General features: G+C 33.4%; 2 protein-coding genes across 10 annotated transcripts in view; both read right to left on the bottom strand.

Annotated features, from left to right (window-relative positions):
- Nucleotides 1-17743, bottom strand: part of LOC18056049 — a 55005-nt gene extending 37262 nt beyond the window's left edge. For 6 of the 9 annotated variants that reach the window (XR_002903944.1, XR_002903945.1, XM_024177698.1 and 3 more), the window contains exons 1-8: nucleotides 17534-17743; nucleotides 16622-16697; nucleotides 14407-14487; nucleotides 14246-14326; nucleotides 10866-10942; nucleotides 10706-10760; nucleotides 10541-10589; nucleotides 1704-1841 (exon numbers count right to left, since the gene is read on the bottom strand). Coding sequence is in view for 7 of the 9 variants with exons in the window: in XM_024177698.1 (XP_024033466.1) it covers nucleotides 1704-1841; nucleotides 10541-10589; nucleotides 10706-10760; nucleotides 10866-10942; nucleotides 14246-14326; nucleotides 14407-14487; nucleotides 16622-16697; nucleotides 17534-17629 (653 nt within the window). In the remaining 2 variants the exon portion in view is untranslated. Of the gene's footprint in view, nucleotides 1-1703; nucleotides 1842-5975; nucleotides 6114-10540; nucleotides 10590-10705; nucleotides 10761-10865; nucleotides 10943-12725; nucleotides 12941-14245; nucleotides 14327-14406; nucleotides 14488-16596; nucleotides 16698-17533 lie in introns of those variants that run through there. The other 3 variants (XM_024177701.1, XM_024177702.1, XM_006451535.2) reach the window with 3 other exon arrangements.
- Nucleotides 3319-8033, bottom strand: LOC112095596. Its single transcript, XM_024177704.1, has 2 exons — nucleotides 6454-8033; nucleotides 3319-6130 (listed from the first exon to the last, which is right to left on the bottom strand). Exon 1 carries the CDS (start codon nucleotides 7559-7561, stop codon nucleotides 6752-6754), a length of 810 nt encoding a protein of 269 aa, XP_024033472.1. The 5' UTR covers nucleotides 7562-8033; the 3' UTR covers nucleotides 3319-6130; nucleotides 6454-6751.
- Nucleotides 17744-19088: the final 1345 nt, after the last annotated feature.

Genomic DNA, 19088 nt, shown 5'->3' with positions numbered 1-19088 from the left:
AGAATACAAAGTAAAATAAGAACCAATTCAATCGCTAGTCACTGTTGAGCTTAAATTAACGATTAATGGGGCCAGATCAGCCATAGACTGTGACTCAAACTTTGTCACCTTCACAACCTGTCCTACATTTAGAGAGGTAAACTAATAACTTGTCAGGTCATTTATACTCCACAAAGTTATGCAATCGAACATATGAGAAAGCAGTAACAAATCACAGAAATTAGATGTTGATCAGGAAAGAATAAATCAGTTAAAAAATGAAGGATAGAAGCACAATATAATATTAGGACATATACAGCTCAAACTGTCATTAGACAATCTTAATTATTGATGCCATGCATTCTCCTAATCACCATCTAGCAATTTAAAGTGTAATCCATACATACCTTCAAGTGCATGGCAACATATTTTGGTAGTTAATTAGTTGTCAAAATAAAAAAAATAGAGTTATTACAATTTGCTAGATTAGTTCTACTATTTTTCAGAATTACTGTCTATATGTTGTCTAATTTTATTAAATCTAATGCAGCATTAAGGTTCAGTTCTAACAAACCTTCTCTCTGTTACCCTTTTTATTTTTCCCTCAACTCAAAGAGCAAGAAGGGCAAGAGATCATTCAAAGTTTAACCAATCAATTACTTTTCCTTATGTAGAGGCCAGAAACTTCCTGAATTGCCAATTATGTGTGCCTACGTTTAATTAATTGTAAATCTCTTGTGGCGTCAAGGTTCAATTTTAACAAACCTTCTCTTTTCTTATCTTTTTTTCTTTTTCTTCCTTCCTAATGACTGTAAAATTGGTTGACTACAGTTATTAAAACCTTAAAGAATGTATTGACAATCTCTTTCTTCATAATCACATTGTTTTGCAATTATGGGATAAACTCTTCTCAGTTTCCGTGTTGCATGGGTGATTCTGACTTCTTGCATATCATTTCTCATAGACAATCATTTGTGCTTCCAATTAAGGTAGGCAAGCTAGAGAGATATAGAGCTAGCTTGTTGAGGCTATTCTTTGGACAGCAATAGAAAAAATTTTAAAAGTAAAGAGGGAAGTTCAAGTTTTACATGATATAATTAGATTTCAGTATGTTTTCCATTTTTTAGCGTTTCAGAGACCAGTTTTCCGTCATCATAGTAGGGATGCATGTAGTGTGATCAGAGAGCTAGTTTCTGATGTGCATTTTCTATTCTCATCGTCTTCTGTGGAAGATGGGTGGACAGTTAGATCAGCTTCTTTCTAATGGCTTTTCTGAAAACCCTCTGAAGTTCAAACTATATTTTGTTTTTTTTTCCATTTCTTAACATATTAATAAAAAGAGAGAGGGAGATAAAGGAAAAATTAATAATTTTCAAGCTTTCATTTTGGTTTCTTGTCCTATCAGTAGAACTCCAAGACGACTTGACAACTAAAACATTTACGTCAATGTCAATTTTTAAAATTATCATGATACCCCGAACTCTAATTTTGTCAACCACAATAACGCCCGAAACCCTTGAAACAGTTTCCAAGTTGTTGTACTATCAACAATAAGACAAAAGATTAACTAAACATCATCCAACTACTGAACCAGCTACTGAATTAAGAGCATCTATAGTTGCTAAATTTTTTTCTCTGCTTTTGTATTTCTGTTTGAACTTTGAACATCATGAAACTGTCATCAGGGAGAAACGGATAGAAAAATGAGACAGGTAGCAACAAACCATGAATTTCCAGCAGCATTTGAAATGATATCATAGAGAACCCATGGATGAATCCCAAATTGAACTCCAAGAGAAATAGCCTCTACAGAAGCAATAAGATGAACGCCCTCGAGCAGATCATTGACCATTTTGATTTTGCTGCAATGGGAAGGGAATTAGAATCAACCAAATTCTGAAAATACCAAAAGGAACATTATGAAGTTTGTGAATAACTTTCATTTTGAGAAACACATGCATCAAAGTTAGCAAGACAAGTATTTATTATTGTCAAGAAGTTAGGATTTTTCAGTTAGTTTGAAAGTCTTATCAGAATAAAATTTTAGATAATTAGTTTAGTGTTAAAGTTTTATCAGAATAAAGTTTTAGATAATCATTTTTTTAAATTCAAGTTTAGATAAGTATCCTACAATTAGGGGATATCTATTAGGAGTTTGTTTTCTACATTCTATTTAAGTGTAACTTGTAGAATGAATGAAATAAGAAAAATAGTATTTTCAGACTCTAAATATTTACAATTATACTTTTATATCTGAATAGATCCGTTATTTTGAAGTAATGCACAATCAACAGCAGCAATATTAAATTTGCATGTCAAGCATGTGTCTGGCTTTTTAATGAAAATCTGCTTAGCCTGACATAGCAATTGGATAAATAAAGGAACTTCATTGAGAAAATAAAATCTAACAGCTGCATCCATAACCCAAAAATAAATAAATAAATAGTTTACTAGACTGAAAAGAATGGCATGTTTCATTAAAGTTCATGTACGGATACCCCCCAACAAAATGGAATTGCTGAACGCAAAAATAAGCATCTCATTGAAGTTGCTAGATCCTTACTTTTTACAACTCAAGTTCCTATGTATTTGTGGGGGGAAGCTGTACTCACCGCTGCCTATTTGATAAATCGAATGCCTTCAAAAGTTCTACAATTTCAAACTCCATCTGATTTCTTTAATCAATGTTTCTCTACCTCACGAATTTCAGTCACACTTCCACCCAAAATATTCGGTTGTGTTGCTTTTGTCCATATTCACAACCAGAATCGGGGCAAACTTGCTCCAAAGGCTAGAAAATGCATTTTTGTTGGATATTCTCCAACACAAAAGGGTTATAAATGTTTTGATCCTATTTTAAAAAAAATGTTTGTTACTGTTAACAAAGGAGAAGAATAAATATCTTTTCTTATTTTTCAGATCTGCTTTCTGTTACTACAATAGGGTTAATTTATAGGACTACACATTCATAATTTTTGGAAATATACAAATTAGTAATAGCTGTACAAATCAGACAAATTAGACAACTAATCCTAGAAATCAGGAATGTCAACTAATCTAATCTTTCCATATTTTCTACACCACCCCTCAAGTTGGTGCATAGATATTAATCATGCCCAACTTGTCAATGAAAGATTCAAACTTTGGCCTGAAGTGTCCCTTGGTAAGAACATCTGCTGTTTGTTGCTCTGAAGGGATGAACGGCATACATATAACTCCATTTTCCAGGTTTTCTTTAATAAAATGCCTATCAATCTCAATGTGCTTTGTACGATCATGCTGAACAGGATTATTTGCAATGCTTATTGCTGATTTATTGTCACAGAACAGTCTCATAGGTGCTTCAATATCTAATTTCAGTTCTCCAAGGACTCTTTTAATCCATAACACCTAGCAAACTCCATTTGCCATGGCCCTAAACTCAGCTTCAGTACTACTCCTGGCAACCACGTTTTGTTTTTTGCTTCGCCAAGTAATTAAATTTCCCTATAAGAACGTACAGTAACCAGATGTTGATCTTCTATCTGAAATTGAGCCTGCCCAGTCTGCATCTGTGAAGACTTCTACACTCATTTGATCACTCTTCTTAAATAATAACCCTCTTCCAGGTGTACTCTTTAAGTACCTGAGAATCTTGTGAACTGCCTCCAAATGTTCCACACAGGGTGAGTGCCTATATTGACTTACAGCACTAACGACAAAGGCAATATCAGGTCTTGTGTGAGATAAATAAATGAGTTTTCCTACAAGACGTTGATATCTACCTTTATCAACTGGAACTCCATCGAAAACCTCTCCTAACTTCTGATTAAGATCCACGGGCATATCACTTGGTCTGCAACCACTCATTCCTGTCTCCTCTAGCAAGTCCAAAACATACTTTCTTTGTGACACAGAAATTCCTATTCTAGATCTTGCAACTTCCATACCCAAGAAATAGCGTAAGACCCAAATCCTTAATTTCAAATTCCGATGCCAGGTGCTTCTTCAGCCTACTCATCTCATCACCATCGCTTCCAGTAAGTATTATGTCATCTACGTATACAATCAAGATAGCCATCTTTCCACCATCTGTGTGTTTCACGAACATTGTATGATCAGATTGTCCTTGACTATATCCTTCTTTTCTAACAAACCTGGTAAATCTCTTGAACCAAGCACGAGGAGACCGCTTCAGTCCATAAAGGGATTTCTTCAATTTACATACCTTTCCTCCAAACTTGTCTTCAAAACCAGGGGGCGCACCCATATATACTTCCTCTTCCAATTCTTCATTGAGAAACGCATTTTTAACATCCAATTGAAACAATGGCCACTCCAAATTAACAGCTACAGAGAGTAGTATTCGAATGGTATTTAGTTTGGCTACGGGAGCAAATGTCTCTTGATAATCAACTCCGTAGGTTTGTGTGAATCCTTTTGCTACTAACCTTGCTTTATAGCGTTTCAAGGATCCATCTGAGTTGTATTTCACAGTGAAAATCCACTTACAACCAACAATCAATTTTCCTTTAGGCAAATAAACCATCTCCCACGTTCTGTTTTTTTCTAGAGCCTCCATTTCTTCACGAACAGCCTTCTTCCATTCAGGAACCTTTAGCGCTTCCTGTATAGACTTAGGTATATCCACACTTGACAATTGTGAGACAAAAGTATGATAAGATGATGACAGGTTCTTATAAGACACAAAATTGGAAAGGGGATGTTGAGTACATGACCTAATTCTTTTCCTAAGAGCAATGGGAAGATCTAGAGGGTCAGAATGTACTTGTGGGATAGATAAGGATTCAGACTCTATAAATTTAGAGATTGTACCTGGATTTTCAGAATCAATGTTTTTCGGATCTGGAATTGGATCAGATTCATGGCGTTGAGGAAGTATCACTGCATCTTTCTTACTTTGAATCCGTTTCTCCCTAGTGTAAGTTTTCCCAAACAATCTCTCATCATTGAAGCGTGCCTCGTCTATTATCGTAGTGTCAATTTTATGTTCAGGTACTAAGGTAATCCTCCTATCCTCCTTATTCAAGGTATTAGGATTAAAAATTTCAGTTTCAATATTTGTCTCACCATTAGTATTCATGTCAAGCTCAAACACCGAGTCTTCATTTCCTTTCCCCCCCTGAAGAGGAGGATTAAAAAAACTTTGAGACTCAAAGAAGGTAACATCCATCGTGACAAAATATTTTTGTTTGTTAGGATCAAAACATTTATACCCTTTTTGAGTAGGCGAATAGCCCAGAAAAACACACTTTACAGCCCTTGGATCTAGTTTATCCCTATTATGATTGTGTATATGTACAAAGGCAACACATCCAAAGACCTTTAAAGGTAAATCTAAAGTCAAACGTGTCATTGGAAAGAATTTTTTAAAAACGGTCAATGGTGGCTGAAAGTTCAAAACTCTTGATGGCATCCTATTAATAAGATATGTAGCAGTAAGAATTGCTTCCCCCCATAAGTATTTAGGAACTTTAGTGGTGAACATTAAAGACCTAGCTACTTCTAATAGGTGCTTATTTTTTCGTTCTGCTATTCCGTTTTGTTGAGGAGTGTCATTACAAGAGCTGTGATGAACAATTCCTTTTTCTAAGAAAAATGACCCCAATATTTGATTAAAGTATTCCTTCCCATTGTCACTTTGAAAGACTTGAATTTTTGTTTGAAATTGTGTTTCAACCATATTATAAAAGTTTTTTAAAACATGTTCTGCTTCAGATTTTTCTTTGAGTAGATAGACCCAACTTAGGCGTGTATGGTCATCAATAAATGTTATAAACCATCTTTTTCCAAAATTGGTGAATGTCCTAAAGGGACCCCACACATCACTATGAATAAGGGTAAAAGGCTTGGATGCTTTATATGGTTGAATAGGAAAAGATGCATGATGATGTTTAGCTAACTGACAAATATCGCATTGAAATGACAATAAAAGTTTATTACGAAATAAGTTTGGAAACAAATGTTTTAAATATAAAAAGCTAGGATGGCCTAACCTACGGTGCCATAACATTATGTTATCATCAGTAGAACTAAAGCATGCTCCGAGATTCGAAATTTTCTGTTGCTAACACATAGAGTTCCCATCATCAAAGTAATAGAGACCGCCATACTCTCTAGCATTGCCAATCATCCTCCCCGTTTCCAGTTCCTGAAATTCACAACAATTTGGAAGAAATTTAGCACAGCACTTTAAATCACGAGTTATTTTACTTACAGACAAAAGATTACAAGAGAGATTGGGAACATGAAGGACATTGTGAAGAATGAGAGTATTAGAGATAACAATTGACCCTTTCCCAGCAATTGCCGAGAGTGAGCCATCAGCAATCTTAATTTTTTGATTGCCTGCACAAGGACTATAGAAAGAAAATATTTTAGAGCATCCAGTCATATGATCGGTGGCACCTGAAACTATTATCCATAGACAAAGCGGAATAGTGGACACATTAAAGACAACAGATTGATAAGTACCTTTTTGGGCTAAGGAACAAGAAGAAGATACTGGATTAGTCACTTGTGTGGACTGAAAAAGTTTATACAGTTGTTCTAATTGTTCCTTACTGAATGAAGGTGTCGTAGCTATAGTTGCAGTGTTTCCATTCTCCTCAGTGGCTGAGTGGAAGGCCTTTGAGTCACGGTTTGACTGACTAAAATTTTGTGGCTTCCAATTAGGAGGTTTTCCATGTAAATCCCGGCAAGTCTCCCTAGTGTGACGTGGTTTGTGGCAGTGATGACACCACACCTTTTCTCCTTTCTTGTTCTGTCGTGCCTAGTATGGGGAATTATTGTGATTAGTCCCTGTCATGAGGGCTGAAATTTCTGGAGCAAATACAGTTTTTTCTCCTAACATCACTTTGCGTCGACCTTCCTCTCGTCGTACTTCTGAAAATACTTCCCGGATTGATGGCAAAGGAATTCTGCCAAGAATCCGGCCTCTCACTTCATCAAGGCTCTTATTCAAGCCTGCCAAAAATTCATAAACACGATCATCTTCAATTCGTTTTAAATAACGAACACTATCTGTCATACAGGCCCAATCATCTTCATAGCAGAGATCAAGTTCTTGCCATAAGGCCTTCATCTCGTTATAATACTCAGAAACAGCACGATCACCTTGCCTAGTCTGCCATAGTCTTGTTTTCAATTCAAAAATCTGTGATGAATTTTTTAGATCAGAGTACGTTTCTCGGACTGCATCCCATACATCCTTTGCGGTGGGAAGAAACAAATACGTCCTCCCAATAGAAACCTCCATGGAATTGATCAACCAGGACATAACTAGGGAATTTTCTGACTTCCAAGTCTTCCATGTTGGATCAGTTTTTTCCGGCTCCTTCGTCTCACCGGTGATGTAGCCAAGTCTACCCTTGCCATCGACCACCAACTTAATGGATTGCGCCCATTCTAGATAGTTCTTACCGTTCAATTTGTGACTGGTTAATTGCATGGGAAAACTCTCACTTCCGTTCAAGTTTCCAGATCCCGACAGAAGAAACTCCCCTACGCCAATTCTAGTAGATGTAGCAATGGAATTGGTATCACCAGTTAATGTAACCCCAGGCATGGTGTTTTGTGCCATTACAACAAGACAATGAACAGATCCGTATGGGAGTTAAGCCAGGCTTAATTCTGCCATAGCTCTGATACCATGTTAAAAGAGGAGAAGAATAAATATCTTTTCTTATTTTTCAGATCTGCTTTCTATTACTACAATAGGGTTAATTTATAGGACTACACATTCCTAATTTAACTTCCTAATTTCTGGAAATATACAAATTAGTAATAGCTGTACAAATCAGACAAATTAGACAACTAATCCTAGAAATCAGGAATGTCAACTAATCTAATCTTTCCATATTTTCTACAGTTACCATGTTACATTTTTTGAAAAACGAAGATATTATGTAGATAATCATCTTCAGGGGGAGAATAGGAGTGAAGATTCTATCTTTAACACTATTCACCTAGAAACCCCTTCTATTTCTTCTGTGCTAGACTCACTCTGTCCAGAAAAAAGTCTCGAGGCTGCCATACCTGAACCTAATACTGTTGTACAAGTTCCAAACACTGCTATGCCTGGTTCTACCATTCTTGATCCCATATTAGAACCTAATGCACCCGAACCACAAGAAAACCTCACTAAATCTGATAATGTAAATGCTAATCAACCTGGACAGCCCTCCAATGTGCCATTAGAACCAGATTTGTATGCAAGACAGGGTAATAAACAATCTGAGTTTATTGTTTACTCAAGAAAGAGTACTAATCAAAGAAGAGAGAACCCTACTTTGCAGCAAGGCCATGATTCCAATCCAAGGTCAAATCATACTTCTTCTTCCTCAGGTAATTCTAATTCTAATAATTCTTGTGAGTTCAATTCAAATTCTCAGGTTCTTAGTGATCTGGACATACCTATTGCTCTTAGGAAAGGTACTAGAAGTTGTGCCAAATACCCATTGTCTAACTTTGTTTCGTATCACAACCTATCACCTCTTTTCTACGTATTTACCTCACAACTTTCTAGTGTAGAAATTCCAAAGAATGTACAGGATGCTCTAAGTGTACCTGAATGGAAGGCAGCTGTCCTTGAAGAGATGAATGCTCTTGAGAAGAATCAGACTTGGAAGGTGGTCAATTTGCCTAAAGGGAAGTCAACAGTTGGCTGCAAGTGGGTATTTACTGTCAAATACAATTCAGATGGATCACTTGAGAGATACAAGGCTCGCCTAGTGGCAAAGGGGTTTACTCAAACCTATGGGATTGACTATTCAGAGACATTTGCACTAGTAGCAAAGTTAAACATTGTACGAGTTCTCTTGTCTATTGCTACAAACCTAAATTGGCCATTACAACAATTGGATGTGAAGAATGCATTTCTCAACGGGGATTTAAAAGAGGAAGTATACATGGATCCTCCTCCTGGTTTCTCTGAAAAATTTAGGTCAAATGTGTGCAAGTTGCAAAAGTCCTTATATGGTCTCAAACAATCGCTTAGGGCTTGGTTTGAGAAATTTACTACAGCTGTGAATAGACAAGGTTACAAACAAAGTCAGGCTGATCACACAATGTTCACTAGAGTTTCAGCTAAAGGTAAAATCACTGTGCTTATAGTGTATGTGGATGACATTATTCTTACTGGAGATGATTTAGTTGAAATGGACAGATTGAAGCAAAGCCTAGCCACTGATTTTAAAATCAAGGACTTAGGTGCCTTGAAATACTTTCTTGGAATGGAAGTTGCTCGTTCCAAGAAAGGTATAGTTGTCTCACAAAGGAAATACATCCTTGATTTATTGAAGGAAACTGGAATGAGTGGCTGCAAGCCAATTGATACACCTGTGGAGTACAATCTAAAACTAGGTGAAGGAGAAAAAGCCTTAGTGGATGCACGACGATATCAGAATTTGGTGGGAAAACTTATTTACTTGGCTCATACTAGACCAGACATCGCTTTTGCAGTCAGTATAGTAAGTCGCTTCATGCATCATCCTCGAGAAGAACATCTTGAAGCTGTTTACAGAATTCTCAGATATCTAAAAAGTACTCTAGGAAAGGGACTTTTGTTTAGAAAAACAGAGAATAGAGATATTGAGGTATACACTGATGCTGATTGGGCAGGTTCAGTTACAGACAGGAAGTCTACTACTGGCTATTGCACTTTTGTATGGGGTAATTTAGTGACTTGGAGGAGTAAGAAACAAAATGTGGTTGCACGAAGTACTGCTGAAGCTGAATTTAGAGCTATGGCACATGGGCTTTGTGAAGTATTGTGGCTGAAACAAGTTCTAGAGGATTTGAGAAGACCTATAGTTCTACTTATGAGGTTATACTGCGACAACAAAGCAGCAATCAGCATTGCACATAACCCAGTGCAACATGATAGGACCAAGCATGTTGAAATTGACCGTCACTTCATAAAGGAGAAACTTGAGAATAAGATTATCTGCCTATTGTTTGTTCCAACAAAACAACAAACAGCAAATATCCTAACCAAGGGACTCCTCAAAACTAACTTTAGACATCCTGTCAGCAAGTTGGGAATGATTGACATCTACGCACCAACTTGAGAGGGAGTGTCAAGAAGTTAGGATTTTTCAGTTAGTTTGAAAGTTTTATTAGAATAAAGTTTTAGATAATTAGTTTAGTTTTAAAGTCTTATCGGAATAAAATTTTAGATAATCATTTTTTTAAATTCAAGTTTAGATAAGTATCCTACAATTAGGGGATATCGATTAGGAGTTTGTTTTCTACATTCTATTTAAGTGTAACTTGTAGAATGAATGAAATAAGAAAAATAGTATTTTCAGACTCTAAATATTTACAATTATACTTTTATATCTGAATAGATCTGTTATTTTGAAGTAATGCACAATCAACAGCAGCGATATTAAATTTGCATGTCAAGCATGTGTCTGGCTTTTTAATGAAAATCTGCTTAGCCTGACATAGCAATTGGATAAATAAAGGAACTTCATTGAGAAAATAAAATCTAACAGCTGCATCCATAACCCAAAAATAAATAAATAAATAGTTTACTAGACTGAAAAGAATGGCATACCTGCCAGCACCAAGTTCACCCTCAAAAATGTATAATGTTTTGCACATTGCTGTTAGCAAAATACAAAAACCTCGACTTAGATGAAACATAGATTAATTGAAATTTATAAATCCAGAAAAACAGATCCTCATAGAAAATAAATAAAAATGGCAGAAACGGATTTACCAGAGAGAAAGGGTCTCGCCCTCTCAATGGCATTTGACCTTCCTGAGGTTGTAATCTGAACACAGAAGTATAAAATATCCATCCAAACACAAGCAGATGACAAGAAGTATTACAAATTTATATCCAAGAGGAAAATATCATATTTTGTATATTCCATTACCATAAATTTTCCATTGAAAACCTCAGACATTCCCCTAGAGACATATGCATCAACCACACAAGCTGTCTCATCATTCTCTGCAAGATAAATAAAAAAGATGATGTCAGTAGAATCATTTGTGCCATATTTTTATCTACCAGAAGGACAGAAAACATTAGAATATAAACTAATGATTGGTTGCTACAGTAATTTTCATTGTGTACATGAACAAGTCATGATGAACTGGGTTTTCAAATAACCCTTCACATTTTATTAAATGATAGAAACCAGAACAGAGAAAATAGGAAATGCTGCAAAAGTGTGAAATCCATATTTCTATTCTCATAAGCACAATTTGTGGGAAAATACAAATACTAACTTCTAACACCTTGCAACTTATTAGTTGCTACTTGCTATAGCTTCTCTACCAGTTAAAGAGATTATTCTAATCTTTAAAGCTCTTTCAATATACTATGTTGCTGTGTCATGCAGTTTCAACCAAAGAAAAGCTTTTAGAGAATATAAAAATAGAATTTACGTCTATTAGGAGAATTTAAACTTCACTTTTTTGAGAAGCTTGTTTTAAGCATATTCAAAAGGCTAAATTATACGTATTCCTTTATTTTACTTTAAAATGATTTGAAAAGCTAAAGGCCCCCTTTATTATTTTTCTTTTGGCTTTGGCTCAAAAGACAATTAAAACCAGATAAGTGATACAAAAAAAATATCCAACTATGTGTCTCCACCCTTCATGGCGCATGATGTGTAGAAAAAGTGAAGAGACTTCTGATCATTTGTTTCTCCATCAGGATGTTGCTTCACATTTGGGAAAGAAAACATGCAAAGATATCTGACCCAGTTCATGTTCTATTGATTCTTTATAAATGGAGAACAATTTTATTTAAGAAGAAGGAGAAAAGCCAAGACTCTTTCAAGATTGCGCAGTTTCAACTTGCAGGAAATATGCAGGCATAAACAATTCCTCACATTTGGGAAATAAAATATCTGGCCCATTTCATGCTCTATTGATGCTTTGTAAATGAAGAACACTTTTCTTTAAGAAGGAGAAAAGCCAAGACTCTTCCAAGAATGTGCAGTTTCAACTTGTAGGAAATATGCAGGCATAAACATTGCTTCACATTTGGGAAAGAAAATATCTAGCCCATTTCGTGCTCTATTGATTCTTTGTAAATGGAGAGCACTTTTCTTTAAGAAGAAGGAGAAAAGCCAAGATTCTTTCAAGAATGTGCTGTTTCAACTTGTGGAAATATGCAGGCTTGCATACCAAGAAATATTTATAGGGAAATTAAATAAGAAAAAGTCAGAACAATGTGAACACTTTGTTAATTTCATAAGACAATTAAAATTTATATACAATTAAATACGGTTGTACATAACACCTATGAATATGGTTATACTTTTTAGTTGTGGAGTTCAGGCTATACATCCTTTATATGATTGATGAAGTAAAATTTTGACAAATGATTTAAAAATAAAATCTTATTTTGTGTACTCTAAATATCTTCGTTAAATCACTAGTAGACACCCAATCATTATTAAAATCTAGATCAATAACCATTAACCTAACTACTGACTTGTAATTACAGTATATGTTTATTCTCGCTAACAATAAAATACCCTTTACATGGCAATACATGTAATTCTAATAGGAAAAAGCCCACGATGGATTGCTGCATTATTTTTTTGTTATCAGTGAATTTCCCATTTATACACGTATTTTGGCACAGAAGGAATATTAAGTCAAACTAAAATGGTAGTAGATGGATTATTATAAAGATTAATAATGCAAATTTTAACAGTTAACAAAAGTACCCCATTTCATGCTAAAATCACACAATTAATGAAATACAGTAACTTTACAGTTCTAGAAGTATTGTCTGCATTCTTGTGCTCAGGATTCCAAATTGGTCCAACATGGGTCCCTTAGAAATTGTCGGAAACCTATTTCTAACGAATATCCAACCTTCACCAATCACAGTAATCTCATCATGGGTAAATGGTAAGGTGATTTTGAGAAGATAAAAGGTTATTGATACTTCTTTGTCGTCTTCTTCTCTTCTCATACTCCTCATCAAGCTGACAGATTTCATAGACAATGGGGTTACCAAAAAGATGTGATAAAAGAAAATAAGTTGGATTTTTTTTTTTTAAAGGAAACTCAAGAATATATTAATAATGAAAAATCAAAACAGAGATTGGACTAGTTGTTCACTAAGTAAGCAAAAAGGTAAAGCTTTTCACGATATACAAAGGTATACCCAAACACTCTAATACAAGGCTACACCAACTTTAATATCCTTTCTCAACTCCCAATTTAGATGACTAAAGAAGTTGGAGGCTTGAACAGTCAGGCAATTATTATTGCAAATCCTATCTTTCATTGTGGATTGATGGTACCTTCATTGTGATTAAGCAATAGAAAATGCAAAAATATTTTGCTTTGGTGTGTTATGCGCAAAAAAAGTGAAGACAACTCCAATAATCTTTTTCTTCATCGAGTCATGGCTTCCAAAATGAATGCCATTTCTTCATTGAGTCATGGCTTCCAAATGATAGCTAATTTACGCAAGGGATCACAAATCAAGGTGGTTCCGCCATGTTGTAGTTCCATGATGAGGAAAACATTTATGCATTTGGAAAAGAAAAAGCAAAGGGAGCTAAGATTTTATGAAAGAGCATTATCATTGCACTTTTTTGGGCAATCAGAAAGTAAATAAATGATCATGCTTTTTAAGACAATACAAAAGAGGGTTCTAATCGTTAATGGGATTAAAATATATAATATACATACATACATACATGTATAAATATATATAATGTACATACATACATACATACATATATATATATATATATATATATATATATATATATATATATATATATATATATATATATATGTATGTATATATATATATATATATATATATATATGTATGTATATATATATATGTATATATATATATATGTATGTATATATATATATGTATGTATTTCTGGCATCCTTGTTGGCCTCTATAACAAAGAATTTTCAAGAATTCTTTCTCTTCATGGTTCTTAAATGGGAAAGAGTTTTAAGTTATTTTTTTTTCACAGGGATTTAGTGCAGTCAATGCAGTGATATTAGCTTTCGGGGGTTTTCTTGTGCTTTCTTGTCACTAGGCTATTTTAGACTCTTATATTTGTATTTAGTCAATGTCCATCTGTCATTACACGGATAAAATAGTTTATTTTTAGATATCCCCAGTGAATTTCCTGTCCACTTATATTTACTTTCTTATCAATAAAAAATTCATTTTTTACCAAAAATAAATAAGTAAAGCAGTCAATAGAGGATGAAATTAGAAACATGCGTTCCAAAATATAAAACGTTAAATTGCCTGTGAAAGTCTTCTCTAGTTTTTGCATATGCGATGGCAAGATAGTTGATTGAAGAATTATGACTGCGCCTTTTTGTAATCCTGCAGATCCGTAAAAGTTAAAAAAATGTTAAGTCACGAACATCTATATTGGCAATATAGTGAAGAAGCTTAGTCTAGACCTTTAAGTACACCCTCGTGACCAAAGAATATGTCATCAATTTGATCTACATGAGAGATTACCACAACTAAAGCTGAAACATCTGCACATGAAATCACAAACAAGAGAATCACAAAACATTCTGAAATTTATTAAGGTACGACTTCTGCACAAAAAAGAGTATAAATATAAAACACAAATAAGCAAATGAACAAATAAACAAGCGTTCATTTCATTAGTGAATCACAAGGTTGGCCTGATCATAGGTGAAAACAAGTAGTTTCTTTTTTCTCTAAACAGGTAGTTTCTTTTTCATTTATCATATGATTTGTGCACTCTCTAAGCTTAACCATGAAGGATATAAATATATCATTTTATGTGTTGAAAGGTTGACCAAATCAAATTGATTTGGTTTTCCTTATATATTTAGGTGTATATATGGTGTAAATTTAGAGTTATTGCTTCCTAGAAATCAGTGTGTAATATTCTGCTTTAATTTTTTCTTTCCTTACTTAGTCTCTTGTATCCCTATATTAAGACTGTGTACAGTCTCATGAAGATATGAAAAAAAGAGAATTATTCCATAAACTTTTTCTCTACCTATTTTCACATTATGACTCTAGAAATACAAAATAATTGTGATCTGTTCATGACTTAGCTGTGAGAAATTATACTGTTTCATACCAGCCATAAACATAGAACAACAGAGAGAAATTCATTTTCCTTCGGTTTCACCCAAAACCGTACTCCAATAGAACTAAATATCCATAATTCCCTCAAAATTCAAATTTTTGAAATAGATCATAATCTTTTCTCTAACCAACACATATTTGTCATCAAAATCAAACTAAACATATCCACTTTCCAATTTGTGGAAGCCTCCTTAACTCCTTGCCAAAATTTTTCTTCTCAATCCAATATTAGACCACCACAAATGCATGTCTGACACTCTCCTTCCACCAGTTTAAAGTTAATAGAACTGGTAGAGAAACACTAAGCAGGATAAGAGGGCTTGAGATGTTATAATTAGTTGAAATTTTGTTACGATAAAAAGTTAATAAGGGAATCAAAAAAAAAAAATTAGTTATCTAATAGAGGTGAAAAAAGACGTGCAAAAAGAAATTTAATTTTTGGATGGAAGATAAAAGTGGAGTGGAGTTATTAGTTTTGACTTCTTTCTTCTTCATAGCTATATGAATATTACCACCGTTGATATTTGTAAAAGTTAAGCATTCATATTATAAATTTGATTGAAAGAAATGTTATTAAATTTAAATCATGAAATGAAATACACTTTCCTTTACACATAATCCCCAGTAAAGGCAGGATTTCAACTCTTACATATGAAGCCACATATAGTTATTGTTCTAAATCATCATATTACTTCCAAAATATGCCATCTTGTACTATAGACATAACCTCAACCTCAGGTATTGATTTTTTATTTTTTTTTGAGTAATCTTGACAATGCGAGAAAAATTTATTAAAGAAAAGACCGATTCGCCCAACCAGAAGGGATATAACAAGCCTTACCCCTTAAAATGACAATGAAGCCGAAACAGCAAACAAAAACTTAAAAGAAAAGTCACAAGAATAAAGCCAACTAGTGAAAGCAGTAACAGGGAAAACCATTTCAAAACCTCAAAATTAATATTAAATATTCACTTTTCCCTTTTAATAACATTTCAAAACTTAACTTCATCAATGATCATCTAAGAGTCAAATCACTAAAAATTCGTTGATGGGATCTATCGTTATCTATCTTCAGTATTGCCCTTTTCCTTTTGGCTATATCTTCTTTGCAACATTAAGCAAGGACCGAATTAATAATATTAACTATTATCATCCTACGAGCAATTTTGTGTGAATATAACTGTGATTTCCTTTAAATTTTTCTCTCAAGAAAAGAAAGGGATCTCTCTTCCTTCTAGCCATTTTTCCATTCACTGATCATAGTGATTTAACATTTTTTCTTTTTAGTCTTAGTTGAGTACCAAGAAACTTATTCGTTGGGTAAATTAATGTTTTAAATATGATTCTTTACACATCAAGATTCCCACAAGCACATCTAGGTCCTTAATGGCCTCATTCCATACCTTCATCGGGAATTAGACCAATTTGGTAACTATGCACCCAAAGAAATGGGTTCAGGACTAGATTATAGTATTGAAAACACAAAAACAGAAGTTAAAAGAAAAGAAAAGAATCTGACCAGATTAGAGCAAGATGGAGAATACCTTTCCCTGCATCCATAGGGCTTGCACTTCTGATTCCCCCTAGCATAAAAAATTTATCTACCAAGGGATCGGATATCTGCATATGGAAAAGAGCATTTAAATATGAAATTAACACTTTAAACAAATTCTCTTGGTCTCATGAATCATACCATGAAGAGGTTATACAGATAAAAGTAGTAAATTATGGATATACATTCACGTACAAAGTTGTTTGAGAAGAATAGCAATCAACATAAAATTGACCTAAGACCTTTTTCAAGTTTGGAGGCATGATATCGACGGAAAGAAGAATATGACGAAGGAGAATACTTATTAAGCAACTCGAATTTGTTACACCCCCATTGAAGCTCTAACCCAGGACCTCGGCCATAGGATGGAGTTAGAACTTGGCATCAAGAGACTCTAATACTTGATATAAGATTAGAGAACATCAAATAATGCAATTAAAATTCAATTTCCCACAAACTAAATAAACAGCGTCTTCTGGTAATTGTTGAAATATCTTTTTCAAAGTTTTCCCCAAAAACTAAAAGTGAACTCTATGCACTGAACAAAAGAATCAGAATTTCAAAAAGCACAGCCACCAATATCTGACCTGTAGACACACTCATATAACTGGTGCATTTCTTGAAACATTGATCAAAATAGAAAGTTAAAAAAGTCCAGAAGATTCTAGTCTAGACTAATATGCAATCAACAATCCTCCCAACCTTTTTCACTTCAATACATTACAAGCAAAGCCAATGAGTCCAAGAATGTATACATCCATCACACATACATAACACGTGGATTCATCATTCATCAACAATTTTTTTTAAAAAGATAGAAAGAATTTTTTTCTTTTCTTATCGCAGCAACTGAAAATTAAGGATCGAAGAGATTAATTCAGAAACAGAGAAATAGAAATGAAACCTCAAACGCTTGGACTTTGTATCCAGAGCGAATAAGCGAAGCGGCCATGTCCACGCTGTACTCATCCAATCCCACGAACCCAACTTTAGACGCCATTTTCGAATTGAAAGTGAAATTGCTGCACGAAGTGTTTCAGATTTTCTGTTATTGATATTTATCAATTAACAACTTTACAAAGCTACGCTCACAGCCAATGTTTATCTGAACGGCCCTGTTCGGTATTGTTTACCTTTAACGGCTCTGTTCGGTATTGTTTTTATGAAACAAAAATGAGAATAAAAATATTATTTTTAAAATTTAAAAATGTGATTAGTATTATTTTTAAAATTATTTTGAAAAAAAAAGTAAAATACTTTAGGTAAAAATATTTTAAATAATTATTATTGAATTAATTTTCATAAAATTAAAATTAAGTAATGAATAATTATTTTTATTATTTAATTAGTTTGATTATTTTAATTTTAAAAATAAAATAGGTGATCTTGTTAATTTTCTTGTTTAAAGAAAAATGATAAATTCTACATATTTAATTTAATTAATATATAAAAATATAAATATTATAATCTATATAAAAAGAAAAAAAATTATTGTGAGGGAAATTGATTTTTTTGGGTATAATAATAATAATGTTTTTTATCTTATTATTATTTTGTTGATATTATTATTAACACGTCTTTAATTTTGCTGTTTTTACCTCCATGTTTCAGTCGTGGCAAATTATTATTCATAATATGTTGCATTTTATTATTACCATAACACTTGCTCCTTTTTCCATTTTCAACAATAAATTTGCCAATTTGTAATTACAGTACTGCATTAACAAATTTAATAATTATTCGCCTTCAAAAATATTTCTACATTTTTGTCATTTTCTTCAACAATATATTTATTTTCTATTTTCAAAAGTTAAAACTTACGTTTAAAGTTTTCGGATATAATGCAAAATTACAAATTGTCAAATTCAGGTTCGTGGGGTCCTTAATTGGAAGTGCTGCAAGTAGGGTCAGAACCTGAGGAGTCCTACCAATTCAATTTTAAAATTACAAAATTACATTGAGTAGTCTTTACACCAAGCATTTTTCTTAAAAGATAAAACCATTACATAGCTTTCTGTGTACGTGGCAATGACGAGGATAACTCCAATCTCTCTGTCATTTTTCTAACGCTATTATTCTTTCTGCTTTTTGTTTGTCGGTTGTTGGGCTTAGCTGCTAACCAGCTGGATGCCACGCCCCAATTGTACAAGTAATTAAAATATTAGATTTTGCTTAAATTAACAAATACTCATTTACCAATTAATTAATAAATTATTCATTAATTGATAAAAAAAATTCACTAAACTAAATTTTTTTATCATCCTAATAATATTATTTTATAAAAATTTTACTATATTATCTTTTAGTAAGTTTGTTATGTTAAGATTGTATTAGAATAGCTTTGGAATGGATTTAAGCTGAATGGATTAAATTCGATTATATTTTTATTATTTTGTCGTCTTTTATTTCGTGTAGTAAAAGATGTACTAAATTATAAATTTTATTTTTTTATTATTATT

This window comes from Citrus clementina, unplaced genomic scaffold (assembly GCF_000493195.1).
Source record: "Citrus clementina cultivar Clemenules unplaced genomic scaffold, Citrus_clementina_v1.0 scaffold_1, whole genome shotgun sequence".
In the NCBI taxonomy this organism is placed as follows: Eukaryota; Viridiplantae; Streptophyta; class Magnoliopsida; order Sapindales; family Rutaceae; genus Citrus; species Citrus x clementina.
The sequence above is the reverse complement of the archived record's forward strand: the minus strand, read 5'-3'. Positions and strand labels throughout refer to the sequence as shown.